The sequence below is a fragment of the Strix aluco genome, chromosome 3 (assembly GCF_031877795.1).
Source record: "Strix aluco isolate bStrAlu1 chromosome 3, bStrAlu1.hap1, whole genome shotgun sequence".
NCBI classification, from domain to species: domain Eukaryota; kingdom Metazoa; phylum Chordata; class Aves; order Strigiformes; family Strigidae; genus Strix; species Strix aluco.
Window position 1 is genome coordinate 116995545 of NC_133933.1, and position 21431 is coordinate 117016975.

Genomic DNA, 21431 nt, shown 5'->3' on the forward strand with positions numbered 1-21431 from the left:
TAAGAGTTCCTAGCTCTGTGAAAGCTAGCAAAGCCAACTACTGTCTGGTTTCTTATAGAAAACCCGAAGATTACAGAGTCTGGTGAAACCTGACCTGGACTACCTTATCATACCCCAAAAGGGAACCACAATTCCTACTAAACCTTTGAGGCCAACTCCATTCTTTATTCAAGTATAGAGGTACTCACCTTGTTGCAGGTTTTAAAAAAAGCAAAAAAAAAAAAAAAAAAAAAAAAAAAAAATCAAAAAACCCCCCAAACCATCACAAATGAGTTACATTAACAGGCCAATTCCTTTTATGTTGGAAAAGATCACCAAAACACTTAGCAATTCTTTTCAGGTAAGGAGGAATTCTGCTGCAAGTGTCTGGACTGGCCTGGAAGACTTAAGAGGACACTGAATTCAATTCCACAGCAAAGGTCAAAAAAAGTCTCTCACCAAATTGCAGCAGAAATTTCCTGGGCTCTCAACAGCATAAGGAAGATGCTAATGTGCACAACTGCTAAAAGAACTCCAAATCAGAAAAAATAAGTAAGTTTTGGGTAAGCATGTCTTTTCTAGAAATCCTCCTGCCAACACCAATATTGTATTTACACAGCTGGGATGCGTTCATGTTTTGTAAGAAGTAGCATGAGATTTGGAGACAATCCAGAACCTCTCAACTTCTAAAGCTTCCTGTATGAAAAAATTTTTGCCATTCCACTGAGTCTGAGAAACATGAGGAACTTAAAATGTAATCTGTTAAAAAGTTAACTTCTTTAGGACATCACTGGTTCACTGATGATGCCCAGTCCAAACTGGAGCTCACTATAACTCTTTACAAGAAATGTGCATGCACTTCTCACATTTATAATATGATCATCACATTTTAGTATTTCTTTTAACAACAACCACAAAAAAAAGGAAAAAAAGTCTTGGGCTCACCATTTCTGGGATCCCTAAAATAGCATAAAGGATCATCCCTTTTCTGTAGATTTGTATTATGAACTTTTTGATGCTTTTTTATTGCCTGTTCTGATGAACATCAGATTCTCTTAAGACCTACAGTCCACTGGCTCAAAACCAAGATTAATTTTTTTAAGGACTAAATTAAGAGATCATGTACTGCTTTTGATTTTTTTCAACTAAAGTAAATCCTGTCCCCTAAAATATAGGCAAGTAAATAATCAAAGTTAAGGTAAACAATCTATTTGCCTTCAGAGTAACAACTACAGCAGAACTAAACAGACTACTGAACCTCACTAAACAGCTGTAGTTCTTCACAGAAGTTAATATAGTCACAGTAAAGAAAACCTAACCAGACAGTACTTATAGATACAGCTGAAGAGACATTAACTTAATGATGCAAATGCAAACTAAGGACATTGCAGAGATACCAAGCACTGCCTAAACAATACAGAAAAAAAAAAAAAAATCTAACACATTAAAGCAAATAAGCTTAAAAGGATCATCCTTGCCAACATTAATACAGAAACCTTTCAAAGGCCAGGCAAACCGTAACACACATTCATATGCAGTTTTTTTAGAATACATTATAATTTTTCACAGGAAGAATATATTGCGTAAATTACAGCATAACATTGTTTGTCAGGGAAGATTTTAAAAGTGTAAACTACAAAGGGTACCTTTATTTTTAAGTCTCCTTTAATAATATAAAGTATTACATCCTCTTAGAAATGAAATATTCTTATACAATCTCATTAGAAAACTGTATTTGGCTGTACATGGTAAAATCTGGGAAACTAAAATGTATGACATCTTGACAAACAGCTAACAAATTTCAATCAATGTATCACATACCACTGCTGCCTTACTGTGACCTGATTTTAATGACCACTAGAGGATGCTATGAGAACAGTCAGACACAGTTAAAAAAAAAAAAAAATACACACTGTATCTTGCCTATAAAATAATTTCATTTACAGAAAAATGTCAGTTTATGAACTGTTCCAGGGTTACCAATGTTGAAACTAGGAGTTGTCTCATAAGCTTTTCAGACATTTGGCAAAAAGAATGAACCTCTGAAATTCATAAACACACATGCTTTCAAAAACAACAAAAAGTAAGTTTACATCCTTCTTCCATGTGCCAGAACAGTTTATTATAGACAAGGTTACACTATTTAAAGTACCCTTGTATTTAAAACTAGGAGACAAGGAACAGCTTCCCAACCATGCGGACCATTTGATAAATACTCCTTTGGGTATTATAATTCATAAGAAAATAACCTCAGAATTACAGTTTTACAGATGATAAATTAATCAGTTGCATACTTACTTCATCCATTTTCATGCAAGTGCCAAAATCTGCTAGCTTCAGATGCCCATATTTATCTAGAAGCATATTGTCAGGCTTCACATCCCTGTGTATCAAGCCCATGGAGTGAATTGCATCAAGAGCAAGAACAACTTCAGCTGTATAGAACTTGGCCCATTTCTCAGGCACATCATAATTGCTCATAAGGTTTACAAGATCTCCACCTGGCATGTATTCCATTACCATGTACAAGTATTTGTCATCTTGAAAGGCACAAAATAGCTGCAACATTGAAAAAAAGGAAAAGAAAAAAGCACAATTACTTTTCAGAGACAGCTAGGAAAAAGAATAAAGCACTTTATCTTGAAGTTTCATTAAACCTGAGCATATGTTTCCAAGATTGATGAAAAGTAACTTCATTTTTTATGTTCAATCTACATTTTCTATTAATTATGACAGTACCTTGAAATTTACTGAACTTCAAAACCTCCTCAAGCAAAAAAGATTTCCTCGTTATTTTAGTAGTATGAGCTTCTATATACCCATGTTTCTTGACATTAAAAAGTATCACTGAGTCAAAATGCAAAACATCAAATCTGAGAAAGGGAGCATCATGTATTGATTTGAAGGTAGCTCAACAGTGAACAGCATCTGAGACTGTTTCTAAATTTTATTATAAATCTTATCTCTGTACATATTTACAAAAATACTTATCACTACTGATTTTGTCCTAAATCAACATGTATATTGAAATAAGAAAGAAAAAAAAAAAGATATTCCTGAACACAACTATAACACAACACAAAGAAATTATCCTTAACAATAAAATAATGGTCTGGTATAGGTTGCAGCTAGTGTGTTTCCTAGTGGCACGACAGTGAATCTAAGGTTAGTTTCTTTAGACTCTTCAGACTCCGAGTGCTGAAGTTTTAGAGATTTCACCCAGAGATCACCAGGTCTGAAAATGGCCCACACCAGCAAAAAGCATTACTATCAATTGTCAATGACTGGTGTGAAAAAGTCTCTGAAAGCCTCTTGCTTTATTTCTCAGGGAACGCTGCTCCTTTACATTAAAAACTAAAATCATTCACATCTTTAAGTTACCCACACAAAATTCAAAGACAATTGAGAAAGAGGATGTGTGAAAAGGAGGAAATCAAAAACATGGAGTTTGTGGAGATGAGGAACCATGAAAGCCAGGAATGTTATTAAGATTTGACCTTTAGATTAAAACTTATTGTATATTAGTGACAGAAGACCTATGTTATAAACACGTATTTTAATATACATATATTGCCCTGTATTTGTTTTCATAAATTGATAGCATATACAATATACGATAATGCATTTGGCAATTAAATCTAAAAATCCAAAATAGTCTCTGTATTCACATGCAAAGATATTAATATAACACAATTACAAATAACAATGCTATGCCTTTATACAGCACTTTCGTTACTGCCCTCAAGAGATTTCTTTAAAAAAAAAATAATCAAAATTATCTAGAGCTCTGGTTTCACTTTTCACATAAAAAAGAAGGCACAGAGAAGCAGTGTGATCTGTCCTAGTTTCTAGCTCAGAACAGGACCTACATTTTCTTAAAACCAGCTCAATGTCCTATCCCACTGGACCACGTTACCTAAATATAGCATACTAATACACTTCATCACAGAAGGCACAACTGCAACTACACTAATTCATTTGCTATTTACAAATACACACGTTTATATCTCGCTCGCTATGCCTTCCTTTGAAAATTGAGTGTCATACAATTCTCATTACTTTCAACTGCATGTGAATAATAAAAATAATTCCAGACAACTACTATCAAAAACAAAGGAGTCAAAGATTCATCTATTTGGTTAAGTATTGCTGCTGAATATAGGCAAGAACACAGAATATGCTCAGATGGGCAAAACACCTAAAGAAAAAAAAACATTGTAAAGCATTTCTTGCACACATGAAGTGCTATGGACTTTATGGACTATATGGAAAGCTTAAAGCCAGTCTTTACTTATTAAATACAAGAAGCACGGCAATATATGCAAGAGCATTTGAATGTATTAATTATTTAATAAAATGAAATAGAATTTCTCTAAGCATATGCTTTCACTACTTTTTTTATTAATTGGTGTAATTTCCCAGTTACAACAAATTGCAATATTCAGTACTAATTCTTCCCAAAGGCATAATTCATATTACAAACATGATGCTGATACATGTCATGATACAGCTAGCTGCAAGAAACAGTGTTCAAGACCAGCTGAAGTTGTCAGCTCTCCATTACTGGGATATCACTTCTGAGCTGAGATGCAGTAACTGACCACTAAAAAGAAGATGGTTTCAAGCAAACCACTGCTACAACCTCCTGCCTTGCAGGAGACCAGGAGTATACACTTATCCATCTACCAAACTGCAGATGAAAAGACAGTAACTACTTAAAGCACTCTTAATACCTATCGTCTGTGATCAAACTGACTGTATCATGAGGAAAGACTGGAAATAATGCTGACATTTGTTTCTATATAGAATTTTTCTTAGTTGGAAAGGTATACTCTCTATTCCAAATAATTATGTGGATATGTCAAAAATCTGTTTAATACTGTTTTATGACGGATTTGTAATGACTAAAATGTAAATTAATCTACTTTCTAACTCAGCCAAATACACAAAACTCAGTGAAACTGTTGTAAATATGCATTTTTCAAGAGTAAAATCTGAACCTAAACCATGATTTGAGTTCAGATGTAAAATCAAAATCAGCCTTAGACTGGGAAAAATTTATGGCTTTATTATAATTATTATTGTTTTACTCTTACATTTCTTCCTTACCTGAACCACCCACGGACTGTTGGCAAAGGCCATGATATCTCTTTCTTCCCAGAAAAAGGCCGAATCTGATCTCTTGATCATTTCAAATTTACTAAGTAGCTTCATTGCATAAACCTTCTGTGTCATTTTATGGCGAACCTGTTGGTTGAGAAAGAAGAGAAACAACTTTTTTAAAATGCCTTGTAAAAAAATTAAATACCAGCATAGTATATTTCTCCAGTGTGCAAACTGCTTTCTGGGATGCAATGCCTCCAGGTCTTCATATACCCAATTTTTTATACAGTAAGGATTAGAGAACTTCCAAACCTGGAAAGAAAATTCTAACAGCTGCTCCAAAAAAGCATAGCAGGGGTGGAACAAGAAGGATGCCAAACGAAGGAAAATATACCAGAGCCTGGCCAACTGCTGCAGCTGCCGCTGCAACCCCAGAAGAGGAACTGCAGGGCCTTGAGAAGAACATGCCGCAGGAGCTCTTAGGAGGTAGCTGTTTAATTGAAGATGCAGTGGTACAAGTATATGTTCTTCCTCCCTATGGCTATGAGCATAAAAATGAGAGCTGACTCCAATAGTCTGCTTACTCAAATTGAAACTGGGGGGGGGGGGGGGGGGGAACCACCAAAATAAACCAAACCCAAAAAGAAACCCAACCCAAAACTCAGAATGAGAAAAGTACCATCTTTCTCTAAAGAACTGGATTGCTCTTCTTAATGTTTTCTGAGTGAACATGCCTACTTCAAATCACCCAGAACACTAAAACAAAAAATGAAATAATTCCGTTTACAGAAGAAAAAAGGAAATGTTTGTCTATTCCACCTTGAAAAGTTCCATTGTGTAAGAAGAAATAAAATGCAACTCTGCTTATATTTTCATATTGTGAACACCATCTATATCCATTGCATTCATGTCAGAAATTCTGCAAGCAGTCCACTTCAGCCTCTTCCAATTTTTATTTTTGAAATAAAAGATTGCTCCTATTTCTTAAGTAGTTCTTAGATTCACTTTAAATGGTGTAAAATTAATAACATAAACTGAAATTAAAACTTTTTTTAAAACTTCATCTGAATATGGACATGAAACAAAATCTTTAAAAGTACAGACTGTAAAGTCATTACTCTGCTAATGAAACAGCATTAGATTTATGCTAGTTTACGAAACAACTACCGAAACGACTGGCTTTTTTTAACATTCTTGAGTGTTCCTTGCAGAAATCAAGGTGAGAAGCATTCAGCTGCAAGATGTCCGAGTCAGCAGAAAAAAAGAAATTAACTGCATCTTAAGTTTCTGCATATTTTCTTCACATTAAAATAAAAAATTCAGTGGACTAATTTGTGAAATCAGAACCAAAGTGTTACAGTTTTCTGGCACATTTAAAACCCTCATATTTAGTAAAATAAACCATATCCTCCAACCTCTAGGTTTTACACAATGTTCAAGTTTAATTACGCTACTTGAAAGAGTATTTAATAGGCTCTTCTCCTGAACAACTGTAAATGTTTCAGGTCCATTATGTCTGCAGTGCAAAGCTACAGAGAGGCACCTACGTGGTCTACAGATCTGGGAGCATCAGTCTCCTCCTGAGGAGCTGTAAACACTAGTGTTGCTGAAGCCAACAAGTATGATCTCTAGAAACAGGAGAAGCATAAGGGGTGTGGGGGGAAGTCCTGAAAAGAGTGAGAACGTGAAGAGAAACATTATTATTTATGAACTTACCATTCTTGAAATTGGGGCTTTTTGCTCTGAAGATATAGGTACAAAAGTTTTAGGATTAGTATCTTGCATAGTCTAACACTAACCAACAACCTTCTGTACAGCTAGATCCAAAAGAACTCCAACCATACACCAAAACAGAAACACGTTATCTACATGCATTAACAACTCTATAAGCATGTATATTTTAAGACATTAACAGTTAACCAGCTAGTGAAGGTGTCCTAAAACAGGATTTTGAAAACTACCTCCTTACCATTTACTAATCCCACATGGGATTATTTACAAAGACTTGGTGGCACACCACATACTATACATAAAGTAGAGCTTTTGTAATCCTGCTCAAAACCAGAAACAACACAAAGACCAGCAACCTCAAAAAGAGGTTTAATTGAAGATGCATTTTCTGTGGAAGTTCACATAAAGCTCTCCAATGTATTTAGTAGTTTACAATTCCTAAAAGCATTGTATACTCTTGCCTGGATGTAGTTAGTATAGCTGCCTGCATTTGTCTCCCACTACTTGGGAAAAAAGAATCTCAGGAAGTCAGCACAGCCTGAAGCAAGCTCATGCAGAGGAGAAGCGAAGTAAACAGGGGTAGGGGGACCAGCAATCACAGTCTGTGCACCTCTCTAAGGTCCAATAGGTTATTAGTTGGCTAAATTATTTCTTGAGAAAGTGTCAAGATAGGTTCACTCTCTCTACAAAAATCAAGGAACCAAAGCAACAACTAGCAGACTGGCACACCCAAAGAGTGAGTATGTCTTGGCATGCCATACAGGTGAACAGACCTATCGCTGATGTTACTCCTTGTATCGCCACCATGGCCTCCAGAGACAGCCTATTTAGCTGCTAGCCACCGTGCTCTTTACCCAGAGCTATATTTGTACATACATATATTGGCTCATATAGCAGATTATTCATGTATTAAACTGTCATGATGTTTCAATTTCTTCCAACTGTTTAAATGAACTGCCAAATTTAAACTGCAGCTCACCACAGTAACTCTCAAAATAGGTAGGAAAATCCCTTCGTGCCATCAGCACTGAGTAACATGGCCTCGTTTAACTTATGAAAATGCATTAAGAAGTAAGAATGTCCCCCTACTCTGCTTCATCAACGTAAGACTTTCAGGAAACAAGGACACACAAAACGCATCCATAATTTCTACAGCATTCATGTCAGAAGACAATCTGTAGGCAAAGAAAATAACGTATCCATTTGAAGTTATCAGGTTGAGTACGCAGTATTGATAACAGTACTATCTCTTCCATGATTAAAGAAAATGAAGATCCTAGAGTGGAGTTGTGAAATGAACTCTTAAGGTTTGAAATAATCACAAATATCCTAATACTTAAGAAAGCTGTAAGAAATTACTACCGATAGGGTACCAAAGTTCATGTCCTGACAGATTTTCAGGTAATAGACCATGACTGCTTTATTTGCATTACTAGAGAAGCTACATCAACAGTGGCTGGGGAACTAAACCTAATAAACAAAGCACTTAATGGAAAAAACTAAACCAGCACCTGTTTACATACGCCATGACAACCGCTTGTTTGCAAAACTAAGAAATCACATAGTAAGGACTATCACCCAGACCATCCTTTACTACCCAAATACATAAAAGAGTTGGCCTTGCTTTAGTTTTCTATTCCAGTACGTGATCAAGTCAATCTGCTGTGTCACTGCAATGTTACAGTAGTTCGTGATTAGACCTGGCAGAAGGAACTAAGGCTATGTTTCAATTTCAAATCAAGAGGATTTTTCAAGTGAAAACAAACAAGAGGCACTCAGGATGAGCTTTCATAAATTACTGTTTCTGCATAAACCACAAGTAACATATTAAGGACCATAATTCAATTTTTCTGTCTGCCCTAGACACCAGTCACGTTTATCCACAGCACTGCATAAGAGAAGAAGTGATCTGGCAGCTGGCAATTATTTTCTTAGCTTTCCCCATTACTACAGACCCAGCAAAGTCAGAGGCCAGAGCTCAAGAATAGAGTTTAATACTTCTGGAGTTATAAGTAAATTGTTTTTCCAAAGACAGATGCTCAGACCAGAGTCATCTGATCTCTCTTTACTGGACTGAATTTTTTAATTTTTCTAGGGGAGGAAGGGGGGAAAAGTGAGGCTTTTAAAAAAAAACCTCACTAAGATACAACAGCAGCGAATGTGTTTTGCTTTCTTGCTAGAATCTGGAAAGCTGATCTCTCCACACCACTTCTTTCACAAGAAAATGCTGTACTGGAGCAGAAAGCTTGGGGGAAACAAAATTAAATGAAGGAGGTCATAGCTGACTATTTTATGCTGTATATTAACATAATTTTTTGGCTTGTTATATTTACTACAAAAGTTTAACAAATATTTGTGCTGCAAATATTTACACACAACAGCACACACTGATAACATGACATTCATGAATTTAACTTATGTATTTAATCATGTTTTATTTATGGTTCTTTCTGCGTTTAGCCCCCACTGAAGCAAATTTCTATTTTGATCACAGAACATGTTGCAAAATACTTTGATTACTGCAAATCCATCATCTGCAACTGTGGTGTTAACATTTTGAATGGAGTAGAAATAGATATAGCTTAGCTCAATAGTTTAAACTTGTATCATACCTTGTGAGGCAAAAAATTTAGGTATGTATGCCCTCATCACCAGCTAATATTAGTTCAGATCTACAGTTGTATTTATTAACCCACTGCTTTTTAGCTGTAAGACTGCATAATATTATGATTTCTACTTATATTTTCACATTCCAGAAGAAGAATGTTCTTTTAAGCTAACATGAAGTACAGAAGAGCTCTGTACGAACACACAGAAGTTCCCTTCCAGTACCAAGCATTCTTAGCTTTTTTTATTTTGGGACTTGAAGGGCTTATTTAAAGAATTTTAAAAACCAATAACAATAAAAAACCAAAAACCATCATTATGTGACCAAGTTACTATGCATTCTACCATTATAATGATGAGGCAAATGAGAGGTAGTTTGTCTTCAGACCCCTCAAACTACCTAACTGCAGTACGTACACTGTGAAAAATCACCTCTACTTTAGAATTTAAATTGTTCATAACACAGTGAATCAAGAAAAAAAGTTTCCATTCTAAGCGAGAAGAAATTAATGTTATATTTTAGATGAAATGTTAAAAAGAAAATGAAAAATTATTTAGAAAAACCCTTAAGTTCTTAGAAATATACGTATGAAAATAATGTATTTTGATTTTTGAAGCACATTAAAAATACAATTCTCTTGGATGCTTCCAGCAAATATATCAGTGAGACATTGAAAAAATGCGCATGACTTCTGTTATTAGCATCTTCTCTTTTTCAGAGGAACTCTGCTCCTTACAACTTGATTATTCACTGACTTCCCATGCAAGTGCATGAAAAAGGAGCATCTCTATTAGCTACTCTAAGTGGATATATATATAATGAAAAAAAGTGTTATGAAAGACTTTAAAACAACCATTTGACGTGACTGTCAGTGAAAAGACAAAGAGTAGACCGCCTTCTTACAAAGCTCCCTGCAGCAGCCCCTTCTCAAATGAGTAAGGTTCTGCGGAAGGTTTTGGTATTGTTTTTAATCTCTTGCCAGCAAGGATATAAAAGCATATGAAGACACACATTAATTCTTTGAAGTCTTGTTCAAAAATGGGGATCTTTGGAAATACTCCTCTCCATACTTCATAAATTCTTCTGGATAAAAACAAAGTGCAAGTGATGCAGAAAGAAACAGGGAAGAGGGAGCTATGTTCTCACATCACCACACTTGGATTTAGTTGCCTTAAAAAACTACATAAATGAATAAAAATTGCTGATTAAATGTTAACTGCTACCTGAATTACATCTGAATTTCCAAATTACCCATGAGTTGGGCAAATAGTGTTAGGCTAGTCGCAGGCGTTTTTTTCCCCCTGAGTTCCAACCAATTTCACCAATACTAATATGGAAAACACATAAAGTTATAAATTGATAATAAATTTATTGCCGTTACACTCTGTGTACCTTCTATAAGCACTTCAGAGACAAGATCTTGACACATTCCTTAACAAAACTCCAAAACATCTTTGTATTTTCCAGAATTGCTTTACATTACAAGACAGTATGATTTTCCCAGCTTCCTAGTGCAGAATTAGCACAGAACAGTAAAAGATCAGTTCCATGTCAAAAGGCACAAGCAAAAAGGTAATTTTTGTTACCTTATGGTAACAAGATAACAAGCTTCAATTGCTGCAAATTAGTTGATCCCCCTTCCATTGACTTGCTTCACATCGCTCTTCCTCTAAAAATGCTTACACAGAAAATTATCATGGATCAGCTGATGTACAGTTCTCTGTTAGCTCATAACTTGTCCCTGGTGTTTGTATTCTCAATTCTATTTGGTGCTTACACCCATAGTTTATTTCAAAACTGACATATTAATCTGTTTTATACATATGCTCACATTTTTGTGCTATTTATCACACGGTATGACTTGGAAGTCCTGGAAAAAACAAAATTAAATTAAAAGCAGACTATGCACGATATACTAAGTTATTTTCTGTATTTTGATTGCTCTTTTTAAAAATAGAATTTTCCTGCAATATAAATTTAAAAAGTAATCCCATTCTTACATTAGATATTATATAGGACACAATGCTGAGTGGACAATACTAAGAAAAAAGTCTTTTAAAAGTTCTTACATCAGTCATATCAGTTAAATACAATGCAAGCACCTCAACTATAAGAGCAAAACAAAAGTTACCTGTTGCACTATCAGCTTGCTCTTTCATAGGAAGGCTTCAGATTTTATTATACAGTGATGCTTGCAGGCAAAGAAATCTAGAATTGCCATGAAGTTGCTTTTTCCATTTTGATCAAAGGATAGCAAACAGTTTCACAAGTCCTTCCCTCCCAATCCAATGTTTTAAACTCTAGTGTACTGTTTACTATGCACAGAAACGACCTCATGATACAATGAAAATAACACTTACTCTTTATAAGAATGCACTTATAAAGCATGCGAGACTGGGAAGGTTTTGGTTAGAGCCGTAAATCTGTCTAATCATTAAATCATTACACTCTTACCAGCTGCACTTCTCCAAAAGCCCCTCTTCCAATCACCTTAACAACATCATAGTCTTCAGCTTTCATTTGTAAAGCTCGGATTTTTTCCACAATCTTCTCATCTAAAACAAATCAAATAGGAGTTGGATAATGCATGTATCAACAGAACACAAGAATTTTCACTAACATTTTTCATTTAGAGCCAAAATAAGCTATTTTTATTTAAGTGTTTAGAGCCTTCTTGCTAATTCTTGAAATCTGCAGTCACTATTAATATCCCCTTTCATTTTTGTCTGGAAACCATTAACCATCTACCTTTAGCTATAACAACTGAAATATCTTTTGGATTTTGCTGACTGTCATTTCACACCTCTAATTATCATTCACAAGCTCACAGGAAGACTCCAGTAACGAACAGAACCCGAGATGCCTATCTTGAATTTTCAAGAAAATTCGTTGCCACCCACTGTGCTGCCAGGATCCACCAACACTCCACTGATAATGCAGGAGTGTGAAAGTACCTGGTACACGCAAAAGCACTGCAGGTGCAACCTGCTCCTACACACTTGGAGGGTTCAACAGCAGTCAAACGGCAACAAATAGAACTCAGTAACCTTTGTGTACAACTTCAGATCATGCAAGGGTATGACTTCAGATCCACTCCTTTCATATGAAATACTAATTCAAGTTTATGTATGTCTGTGTTGCTAACCATCTCAAAATGCTTTTTAGTCTTCACTGCATATGTAGTTCTACACTTTTTAAAACTAGGTCTACAATGCTCTGGTTCGAGTATCCTCTGGTGCAATATTCTGCAGATAAGGTCTGTCTTTCAGTATTTTCTGTTGGCAGTTGTAAGAATCTGTAAGGGAAACCGGTGAAATACAACCTCTGAAAATTCTAAAAACACTGCAAGGTCCTAGACTCTTTAATTTTGTAAATGTAGCATGCTAGTGAATGCATTTCCTGGCTAAATGCATTTTTAAAATCTATTCTTTTTACAAGGACCAAAGATAATCAGAGCAATGAATGGAATCCATGACACTGGAGGTAATCTTTCTTCAGTGTGACAACCTTTGACACTGCCCCCCCCCCCCCACATGCTTAGAGGAAGAATAAAACAAAACAAAACAGGTTGGTTCTAGCAAGACCTCTACCCAGGGAAAAGCATGAAATTGTATGAAAAGCTGTCAATGCTTATATTCAGAGAGGAGTAGAGGTATATATTTTGAGATCTCTGTTTAGGGTCAAAGACCATGGAATTTGATCCCAGGAAAGGGGATCTCTGCTCTGAATACAGGAAAAAAAAAGGATCAGAGATATAGTTAATTCAGTACGACATTAAAGATGACATTGTCAGCAGGGAGTTAATGATAACGAAAAACTTGTAAATAGTTTAACCATTCCTACATATTCATGAAGAGCAACCTGGCAATCCAAGAGATGCCTGACCATCAAGAACATTTCTTTTGACCCAAGTGAGCAACAGGCCGAGTCAGGAAGGCACTCTGATCTATTACTCACAAACAAAAAAGAACTGACCAGGGATAACAAAGTATGTGGCAGCCTTGGCTGAAGCAACCATGAGATGGTGGAATTTAAGACCCTGAGAGAACTGAGGAAGGAAAATAGCAGACCTTGGACTTCAGGAAAACAGACTATGGCTTGTTCAGGGAACTCACAGGCAGGATCCTGTGGGAAGCTGCTGTGGACGGTAGAAGAGTGGGTTGATCTTCAAAGATGACAAGTTCGTAGCAGAAAAACAGTCTGTTCTAGTTAGTTAGAAATCGAGCAGGCATGGCAGAGAGCCACTTTGGCTGAATGGGCAACCACTGCCTCAACTCAAGCACAAAAAGCAAAGGTTTGGAACATGGAAGCAGGGATGGGCTACCCAGCAGGAATCTCCCAAGCATCCAAGGATGGAATTCGGAAAGCCAAGCACAGCTGGAATTGAAACTAGCCAGGGTTATGAAAGGAAGCAAGAGCCTTTATAAATACACTGGCAATGAAAGAAAGAATGAGGCAAATGTGGGCCCGCTGCTCTCAGTGGGGTTGGGGATCTAGTGCCAAAGGACATGGAGAAGATCAAGGTACTCACTGCCTTTTTTGCCTCAGACTTCACTGGCAAGCTTGGCTCACAGGCCTCCCAGCTCCCTGAAGCTAAGAGCAGTATGGGGCAGTGAAGTATTGCAGTAGAGGAAGTCAGAATTAAGGACCAATAAAGCAAACTTGACATACACCAGACATTGAGATGACACAGGCTGCATGTGAGTATGCTGACGGAGCCAGTCAACAGCATTACCAGGCTGTTCTCTATCACCTTTGAAAGGTCCTGGCAACTTCGGGAGGCTCCTGATGACTAGTAAAGGGCAAATGTCATGTCTGTGTTCTAGAAGGGCACCAAGAGGGATCCAAAAATCTGGAACAGCAGCCTAACCTCACTGCCCATGATGATCACAGAGCAAATCCTTCTGGAATCCACTTCCAAGCACTTGATGGATGAGAAAGCATGGGAATAGCCAGAATGGATCTAAAAAGGACAAACTATGTTTGATTAACCTGATTGCCTTCCATGACGATATGTCTATCTTGGTAGACAAGGGGAAAGCAGTGCACATTTCCATTCCTTGACTGGAGCATGACTTTCAACAGAACATCTCAAAGTATCTTTGCAGCCAAACCAGGCCATCATGGATTGCACAGAGAAATTACAAGGTGGGTGGAAAACTTGCTAGTCACAGTCAGTGGTTCAAAGTTGATACATGGGAGGGCAGGGCTGCTCCTAAGAGGGACCCAGACAGCATGGGTAAATGAGTTGACAGGAACCTCACAAAGTTCAACAAATGCAAATGCAGAGTCCTATAGCTGGGATGGAATGACACCACACAACAGTACAGGACGGCACTCACCGGCTAGAAGGCACCTTGAGAAAGAGGACTTCAAGAGCCCTGGTGGACAACAAGATGAACAAACTGGAACAAGCAGCAAACCTTTGCACTGACTGCATACAAGGCTGCATTGGTAAATGCATAACCAGTAGGTTGAGGGAAGTGAATTTTCCCCTCCGTTTGTCACTTAAGACCACATCTGGAATGCAATGTCTAGCTTTGGGTTCCTCAGTGCAAGAAAAATATCAAAACATTCCCTAGCTTAATGGAAGGCCACCAAGATGCTTAGAGGGTGAGGCCACATTGTCCTCATAGAGAAGTTGAGAGAACTGGAATTGTTCAGCTTAGGGAAGTCTAAATGGTTGGCCTCAACAGAAGTTGAACAGAGGTTTCACTTCTAAGGTGCACTTCTAAGGACAAGAGGCAACACACAAGTTGGAACATCAGAAATCCTACTGTGTAGGAAAGAATCCCTAGAATTGGGGACTGTCCAGTGGAGCTGCAAAACCTCTGTCTTTGGAAATTTTCAAAATTCAACTGCACAAGGACCTGAACAACCTGATCTAATATCAAAACTGGTTTGGTTTTGAGCAGAGAGTTGGACTAGCTGACCTCCAGAGGTCTTTCCTAACCTGTGGAACACAAAATGCAACTAAAAATTTCTTCTGAGGAAAAGATTGGGTGTGAAGGGGAAGGGGAGAGATTAAAAAAAAAAAAAAAAAAAAGTCCGCTAGTAAGGTTGTAAGGACAGGGGCAACTAAAAATCTCAAAAGGAGAAAAATGTGCTACATTTGGTGTACCAATACGACTGTGAAGTAATCCGGAGTGTGAACAGGAAAAGGAGTTGAGATAATTCTGAAGCTGTTTTTTACAGTGAATCATGGAAGTTTAGACAGGAAGCATAGGACAGCACAGTGCTTCACTCACACCAAGTTTATTATTTCGTTCATGATGTGAACTAATTTTGCAGTTTGAGAAGGGAAGAGTGTGCTTGAAGCTTACTTAATTGCAGATCATAAACTCTGGCACAAGACAAGGAGTACAAATGCAAATTCACAGGACGCAGCAGCGGAGAAGGAGTATCAGCAAATTTCATACCAGAGAGAATGTGCAGTTACATGTTTGAACACAATGTTATATCTCACAAGGGAGGGGAATCATGTGAATTTATTTTCAAATGTTTCTGTTTCAAATGTTTTCAGATGTGAAATGAGATGGCAGGGATTTAAACATGTTGAAAGACTAGGGTGTAGTTTTACATAGCTCCATTATTATTGGTCAGAAATTCACAGCAATACTGCTGTGTTCAAAATATAATACAGACATTACAAAAAATTATTAATACAGCTGCAGTGAAACTGTTTAAGTATTAAATACTGCAGCTAAGCAATAGAAAACCCAACAGTATATGAAGTAAGGAAATGAGATACCAACTGCAGAGTTACCAGTTTTATCATCCCTGTGAAATGCTGAGGATGGAGAAATCCCACCTGCTCTACTAAAAGATGAATAGGATATAGTTCAGTTGGAAGGGACCAACAATGATGATCTAGTCCAAGTGTGTGACCAATTCAGGGCTGATCAAAAGTTAAAGCATTGTCCAAATGCCTCTTAAACACTGACAGGCTTAGGGCATCAACCACCTCTCTAGGAAGCCTGTTCCAGTGTTTGACCACCCTCTTGGTAAAGAAATGCTTCCTAATGTCCAGTCTAAACCTCCCCTGGCACAGCTTTGAACCATTCCCACGTGTCCTGTCACTGGATACCAGGGAGAAGAGATCAGCACCTCCCTCTCCATGTCCTCTCCTGAGAAAGCTGTAGAAAGCAATGAGGTTGACCCTCCTAACTCCTTTAACAAAGATTTAATAATCTTAGTTAAAAATAATCATCATCACCTAGGGATGCAGGTGTTACGGAGATATCAGTTATACAGATGGATTGTCTATTTTGTCCAGATATGGAACAGATAATCCAAGCATGGAACTAACTTGAAACAAAAAACGGGCTGCAAGAAGGCAAGCTCAGAGAAACTCTAAAGCAATGTCATAATTGCAACATACTGGATCATATGAATTCATTCATGTATCACATAACAAGATCTAATTCAAGGTGCAGGAGACCCTTCCAACACTATCCTTTTAGAAGAGGACTGAATTTTCAGAAGGTTTCACACAGATGAGTTTGTACATTTGTGGTACCTGTATCCACAGATATCTTACAGCCTCATTTGCAACAGCACAAAGCTCAGCAGAAGAAAAATGTTAAGTTTAAAGGAAGACATTAGATGGACTCCCCAGCCCTAGAATATAACGGAATCAAAAATATTGTAACGTTTGAGTAAAAGTCCTAAAATGTGAGAACGTCATCACCTATGACTCACGTTTCTTCTTTAACACAGGAAGGACCAGGAATGCTGGATAGCAAGTGTTTAAAGACAGCTTTTGATTTACTACTTGAAAATGGCACTATAACCTTTAAACAAATGAAGCTTCACTTTCCGAAAGGGCAGAGTGTTTGGATCAGTCACTGACAGCTGGCAGCAAGAATGTGGCTGAAGGTTACAAGTGCTTGTGAAAATGGAATAAATACGTGACTACAAGAGTAAAGGGGGGTGGGGAGGAAGAGAAAGCCACGTTTTTCTTCTGTTTAAGGAAAAAAAAAATGTTCATATCCAGGTTATTTTCTTAAAAGTTAAAAAGAACATGTATCAGGCCGTTCTGGGGTGTGTATATAGGAGGAATAAAAATGCAAGGGAGTGCAATTTTATCCCCACAGACCAGACACAGTCAGTCAATGAGTGCTGCTATGGAGTACATTAAGTCAAAAGTTGCTGCCCTAGGCAAAAGTCTAGCCAGAAGTTAAACTGAAGTACAGCCAGGAAGTGCTGCAATCCCACACCCGCCCAAAACCAAACAAAAAGCACAACAGGAAGACTGAAGTAATTAGGACTGCATACATAATATCTGTTCAAAGGTGTGTGAGGAACAAGAAGCTGCTGGAGACCTTGCAGAAGCAGCAGAAACTAGAAGGCATAGCTTCAGACTAGCTAGTGTTTCCCCCTCCAGAAAAAAGAAAGGGGACACGAGAAGTATTTTGTCTTACATAGACGAAAGGAGCGGAAGACAGGGAAACGGAAAGCAGCAGTCCTCTGACTTGCAGAGGACACATCCCTGACTTAATGAAAGTAAGCCTCATGGCAGAACTGAATTGCTTTGTATCTACGAAGTACCCAAATGGAAAAGTGGTTAATAACACTGACATGTAACTTGTTTATACATCTAAGACATTCTGTCTTAAACACTGTGCTCTAATTCATGCTCTGCTTGGGAAAAGTTGCTTATTTGATACCTCTCCCATTGCTACTCTTACCAGAACAATATCATTAAGAATGGAACCAGAGCCCAGCCTGCTGAGGCGACTGCAAAGACCTGGCAAGGAGTGGCCTTAAAGAAGCCAAGAGAAAACCAGAGGGGCAATTAGCTCCTTAACTCAATGCGAGTTCTACAGTGCACTAAACTTCTAAGATTCTTCTTGGCATCTGACATTTCATCTGTGTCACAGACAGGAAGTATGGAGCACAGAGAATTACATTAATGATAGGCATTAACACTACACTAGATAACGCATTTCTGTCGGTAAACACATGGCTGGAATATGATTCAGCAACTTCAAGCGACATAACAAAATGTAAGGGAGGGAACCAGAACTGTTACTTTTGCAAGAAATTAATCCTAGCAGATAAAACTTCAAGGTAAGCAGCATCTGACTGGAGAGGAAAATGGTAAAAGCCACTTTCCAGAAAGTTTATTCAGGGGGTTCACAAAGCTGCTGCATGAGTGACACACCTGTACGAAAAGTTCCTTCTACTGTAAATATGTCTATTGCCATCTAGAAGTTTGCCAACCTCCAGAACATCAGCAAATAATTTTAAAAATAGAGGTTTCCAATTTTTCAGTGATGCTGGATAATGCATAGGAAGTCACTGATCCATTTAGCGAGTCAAGGCTTTTGGATTGTACCAGGCCTGTTGATGGTAGCACTCCTGCTGCTGCTATTTGAACTTCCTCAAAATCCATTCTTCATGACCTTCTATTCCTGATGGTAAGATTATATATGATTAAATATTTTTAACTGTTGTTTAAAACTGTTGCTTAATTATTTAACTTTCTGCTCCCAAAAGTTGAAGCAGCTAACAGGCTATGTAGTACCTGCATGGGACACCACCAAAAAAGGCACAAGTCACTAAGACATGATTCAACACTTAGCAAATCTCAGACGGCTGAAGAAGTGACTTGGAAGAATTTATTCAACCTGTTGTCATAGCCTAGATGACTTAAGAGGAAAAGAAAAGACCAAGAAAGATTTGTTACATCAAGCCCACGCTGGAAAGCTCAAGCTTCTTTTCAGTCCTATGAATACTCCAAAAATGTAGCAATTTAATCAGACTCCTAACAGTTGATTAAAGCAATACAGAAGACTGAAAATAAATGGTTGTATTATATGAGATACTTATGTGCCTCTGCTTTGATTCAGTGCCTTAGAGAAAGTGGTAAGAAATCAGAATAGTAAGGGAAACCAGGAAATGAAAAAATTTCTTGCATATTAAACACATGAAGAGGCTGCTTCTGCAAAGTGGTCACAGAAACAGGATATAGTAAACTCCTATTGTAGGCAATTAATAAATTCTAGCTTTGTGAAATGAGTTAAAATATTTGAATTTCAGCTTGAAACTATGAGTTGAGCTGAAAATCATTTAATGTCTCATCTGAGATTTAATTTAAAAATGAAATAGTTTACAATAGACTATTAATAAAACATTAACCTGATTAATAATGACTTGCAGTAGGTCTGAAGTAGGATGTATTCAAACCCCTGGGAATATGGTAGAAGAAAAATTTTCCTTCTCAATGTGTTATTGTGGAAAAATTAAGTGACCAAATTGACTGAAAGTGTGATGATTATTGCAGTGTTCTCCACAATTTTTTTGTGTGGAAAAAAAATATTTGTGTAATATGGATTAAAACAATCATAAGCAACAACTCCACCCCAGCTGCCTCCCTTTGCTCTTTTCTCTACAGAGTGCTAACTCACAACATGGCCCCGCCACCTCTCCACGGTTGCCTCAGGAAGCCTTGAGAAGGGATGCAGGCTCCAGGCTCCCAGCACAGACAGCATACCAGTTTGTCACAACCTTTTGACATTGACATTTTGACATCATCTAGGCATCTGCTACAGCTACTGCTGAGAAAAATCGGAAGAGACAAGAACTCGCTGTTCCCTAACCTAAGAGAGCAACAACTTACTGTTGCATAAATTCTTAATACAATTCTCACTCTTCCTCCCAGTCCAAGGTAGCAAGTGGCTTCAGCAGGCCTGTGTACACTCTTCCTTTCCACTGATACTTGCTACCCTCAGAACAATTTCCAAAAAGACATGAGCTATGGGTTCAGCAACTTGAAATTGCATAAAATGGTGATGCCGATAAGAACTCAACTGTCGTGTTTTTTCCTGCACCTGAGCAGCTCCCTTTGTGCTGGCATAAATACCAGTGAAGTGAAATGAAAATCAGAAACTGGTCTTTGCTTTTCTTTTGCCTGACTAGTTTTAACAAAAAGAAATAAACAAACCAACCACTCCACTCTGCATTAATTCTGCTCAGTTCCCCAATTTGGTTCACAAACCACACAAACACCTGTGTCGGAAAGGACTGAAACAAATCGCTGTAGCAGGACTGATTCTTTCAGTTGCAATGCCAAAATATTAGCGGCTTCAAATGTTTACAAAATTCTCATTTCAGAAACACTTTTTTTAAAAAAGCATAAATCACAGAAGATACGCAGCACTATTTTTCATTCTCTCCCAAGCAGTATGGAAGCAGGAGAGAAGTTACATGGGTGATTCTTAAGAGATGCATGGCCTTACAATGTGTGAGCCAAAACAGCCAGCTCTTACATGCTTTTTTTAAGTCCAGCAGGTAAGGATAAAGTGCACCCCTCAAAACTCTTAACTACTGTGAATTTTTTTGAAACTCATCTCAGAATTTTCTTTAACTAATACCTTGCTATTTCAATTATAAACTGTCAGCAGATTTTTAAAAAAAGGCAATAATAAAATTGTGATTAAAGGATATTTTTAGGTTTCTGCCATTGCTGGTAGCCTGCAGGCCACATTAGACGCTTGATATTTACTATAACAATGGGAAAGAACCTAGAGTAGGAGAACAAGCAACAGCCTTCAGAAGAGGGAAGACAGCAAGAATGTTCAGGGGCTGCAGGAAAAAAAAAAAAACCACCACCAAACCACAACCACCAAACCTGTTCCCAAGGTTAACTTGTTTTCCCATAGTTGCTATTTTTAATAGCCAGAAGATATTGCTCTTCTGATTACAAAAAGGTTTCCAATTTTGTCTTACTGCAAAAATAGTATTGTAATGTAAAGGGGAATCTGAACAGCTCATAAAAGTTACTGATACTGTCATTTATGTCACTTTCATATTTGCTGTAGATAGGGCTTTTCCCTCCCATCACACATACAAAGCACAGATGAATTCCTCTGAACTCAAACTACAAAAAAATCCCAAGATATGCTTCTCCTTCTTAATCTGCTGTTTCTTTTTTATTGTTTTCAGTGACTTCTCCAAATGAGACTTCACTGCCAACTGTAAGGCTGTATGTGCAGCTATGGGGCTC

The 21431-nt window shown here is 37.5% G+C and overlaps 1 protein-coding gene across 3 annotated transcripts in view; it reads right to left on the bottom strand.

Annotated features, from left to right (window-relative positions):
• The window catches only part of ROCK2 (Rho associated coiled-coil containing protein kinase 2), a 101181-nt gene that overhangs the window by 35429 nt on the left and 44321 nt on the right, over positions 1-21431 (bottom strand). For all 3 annotated transcript variants that reach the window (XR_012622682.1, XM_074820066.1, XM_074820065.1), the window contains exons 3-5: positions 11876-11976; positions 5089-5226; positions 2278-2538 (exon numbers count right to left, since the gene is read on the bottom strand). Coding sequence is in view for 2 of the 3 variants with exons in the window: in XM_074820066.1 (XP_074676167.1) it covers positions 2278-2538; positions 5089-5226; positions 11876-11976 (500 nt within the window). In the remaining variant the exon portion in view is untranslated. The remainder of the gene's footprint in view (positions 1-2277; positions 2539-5088; positions 5227-11875; positions 11977-21431) is intronic.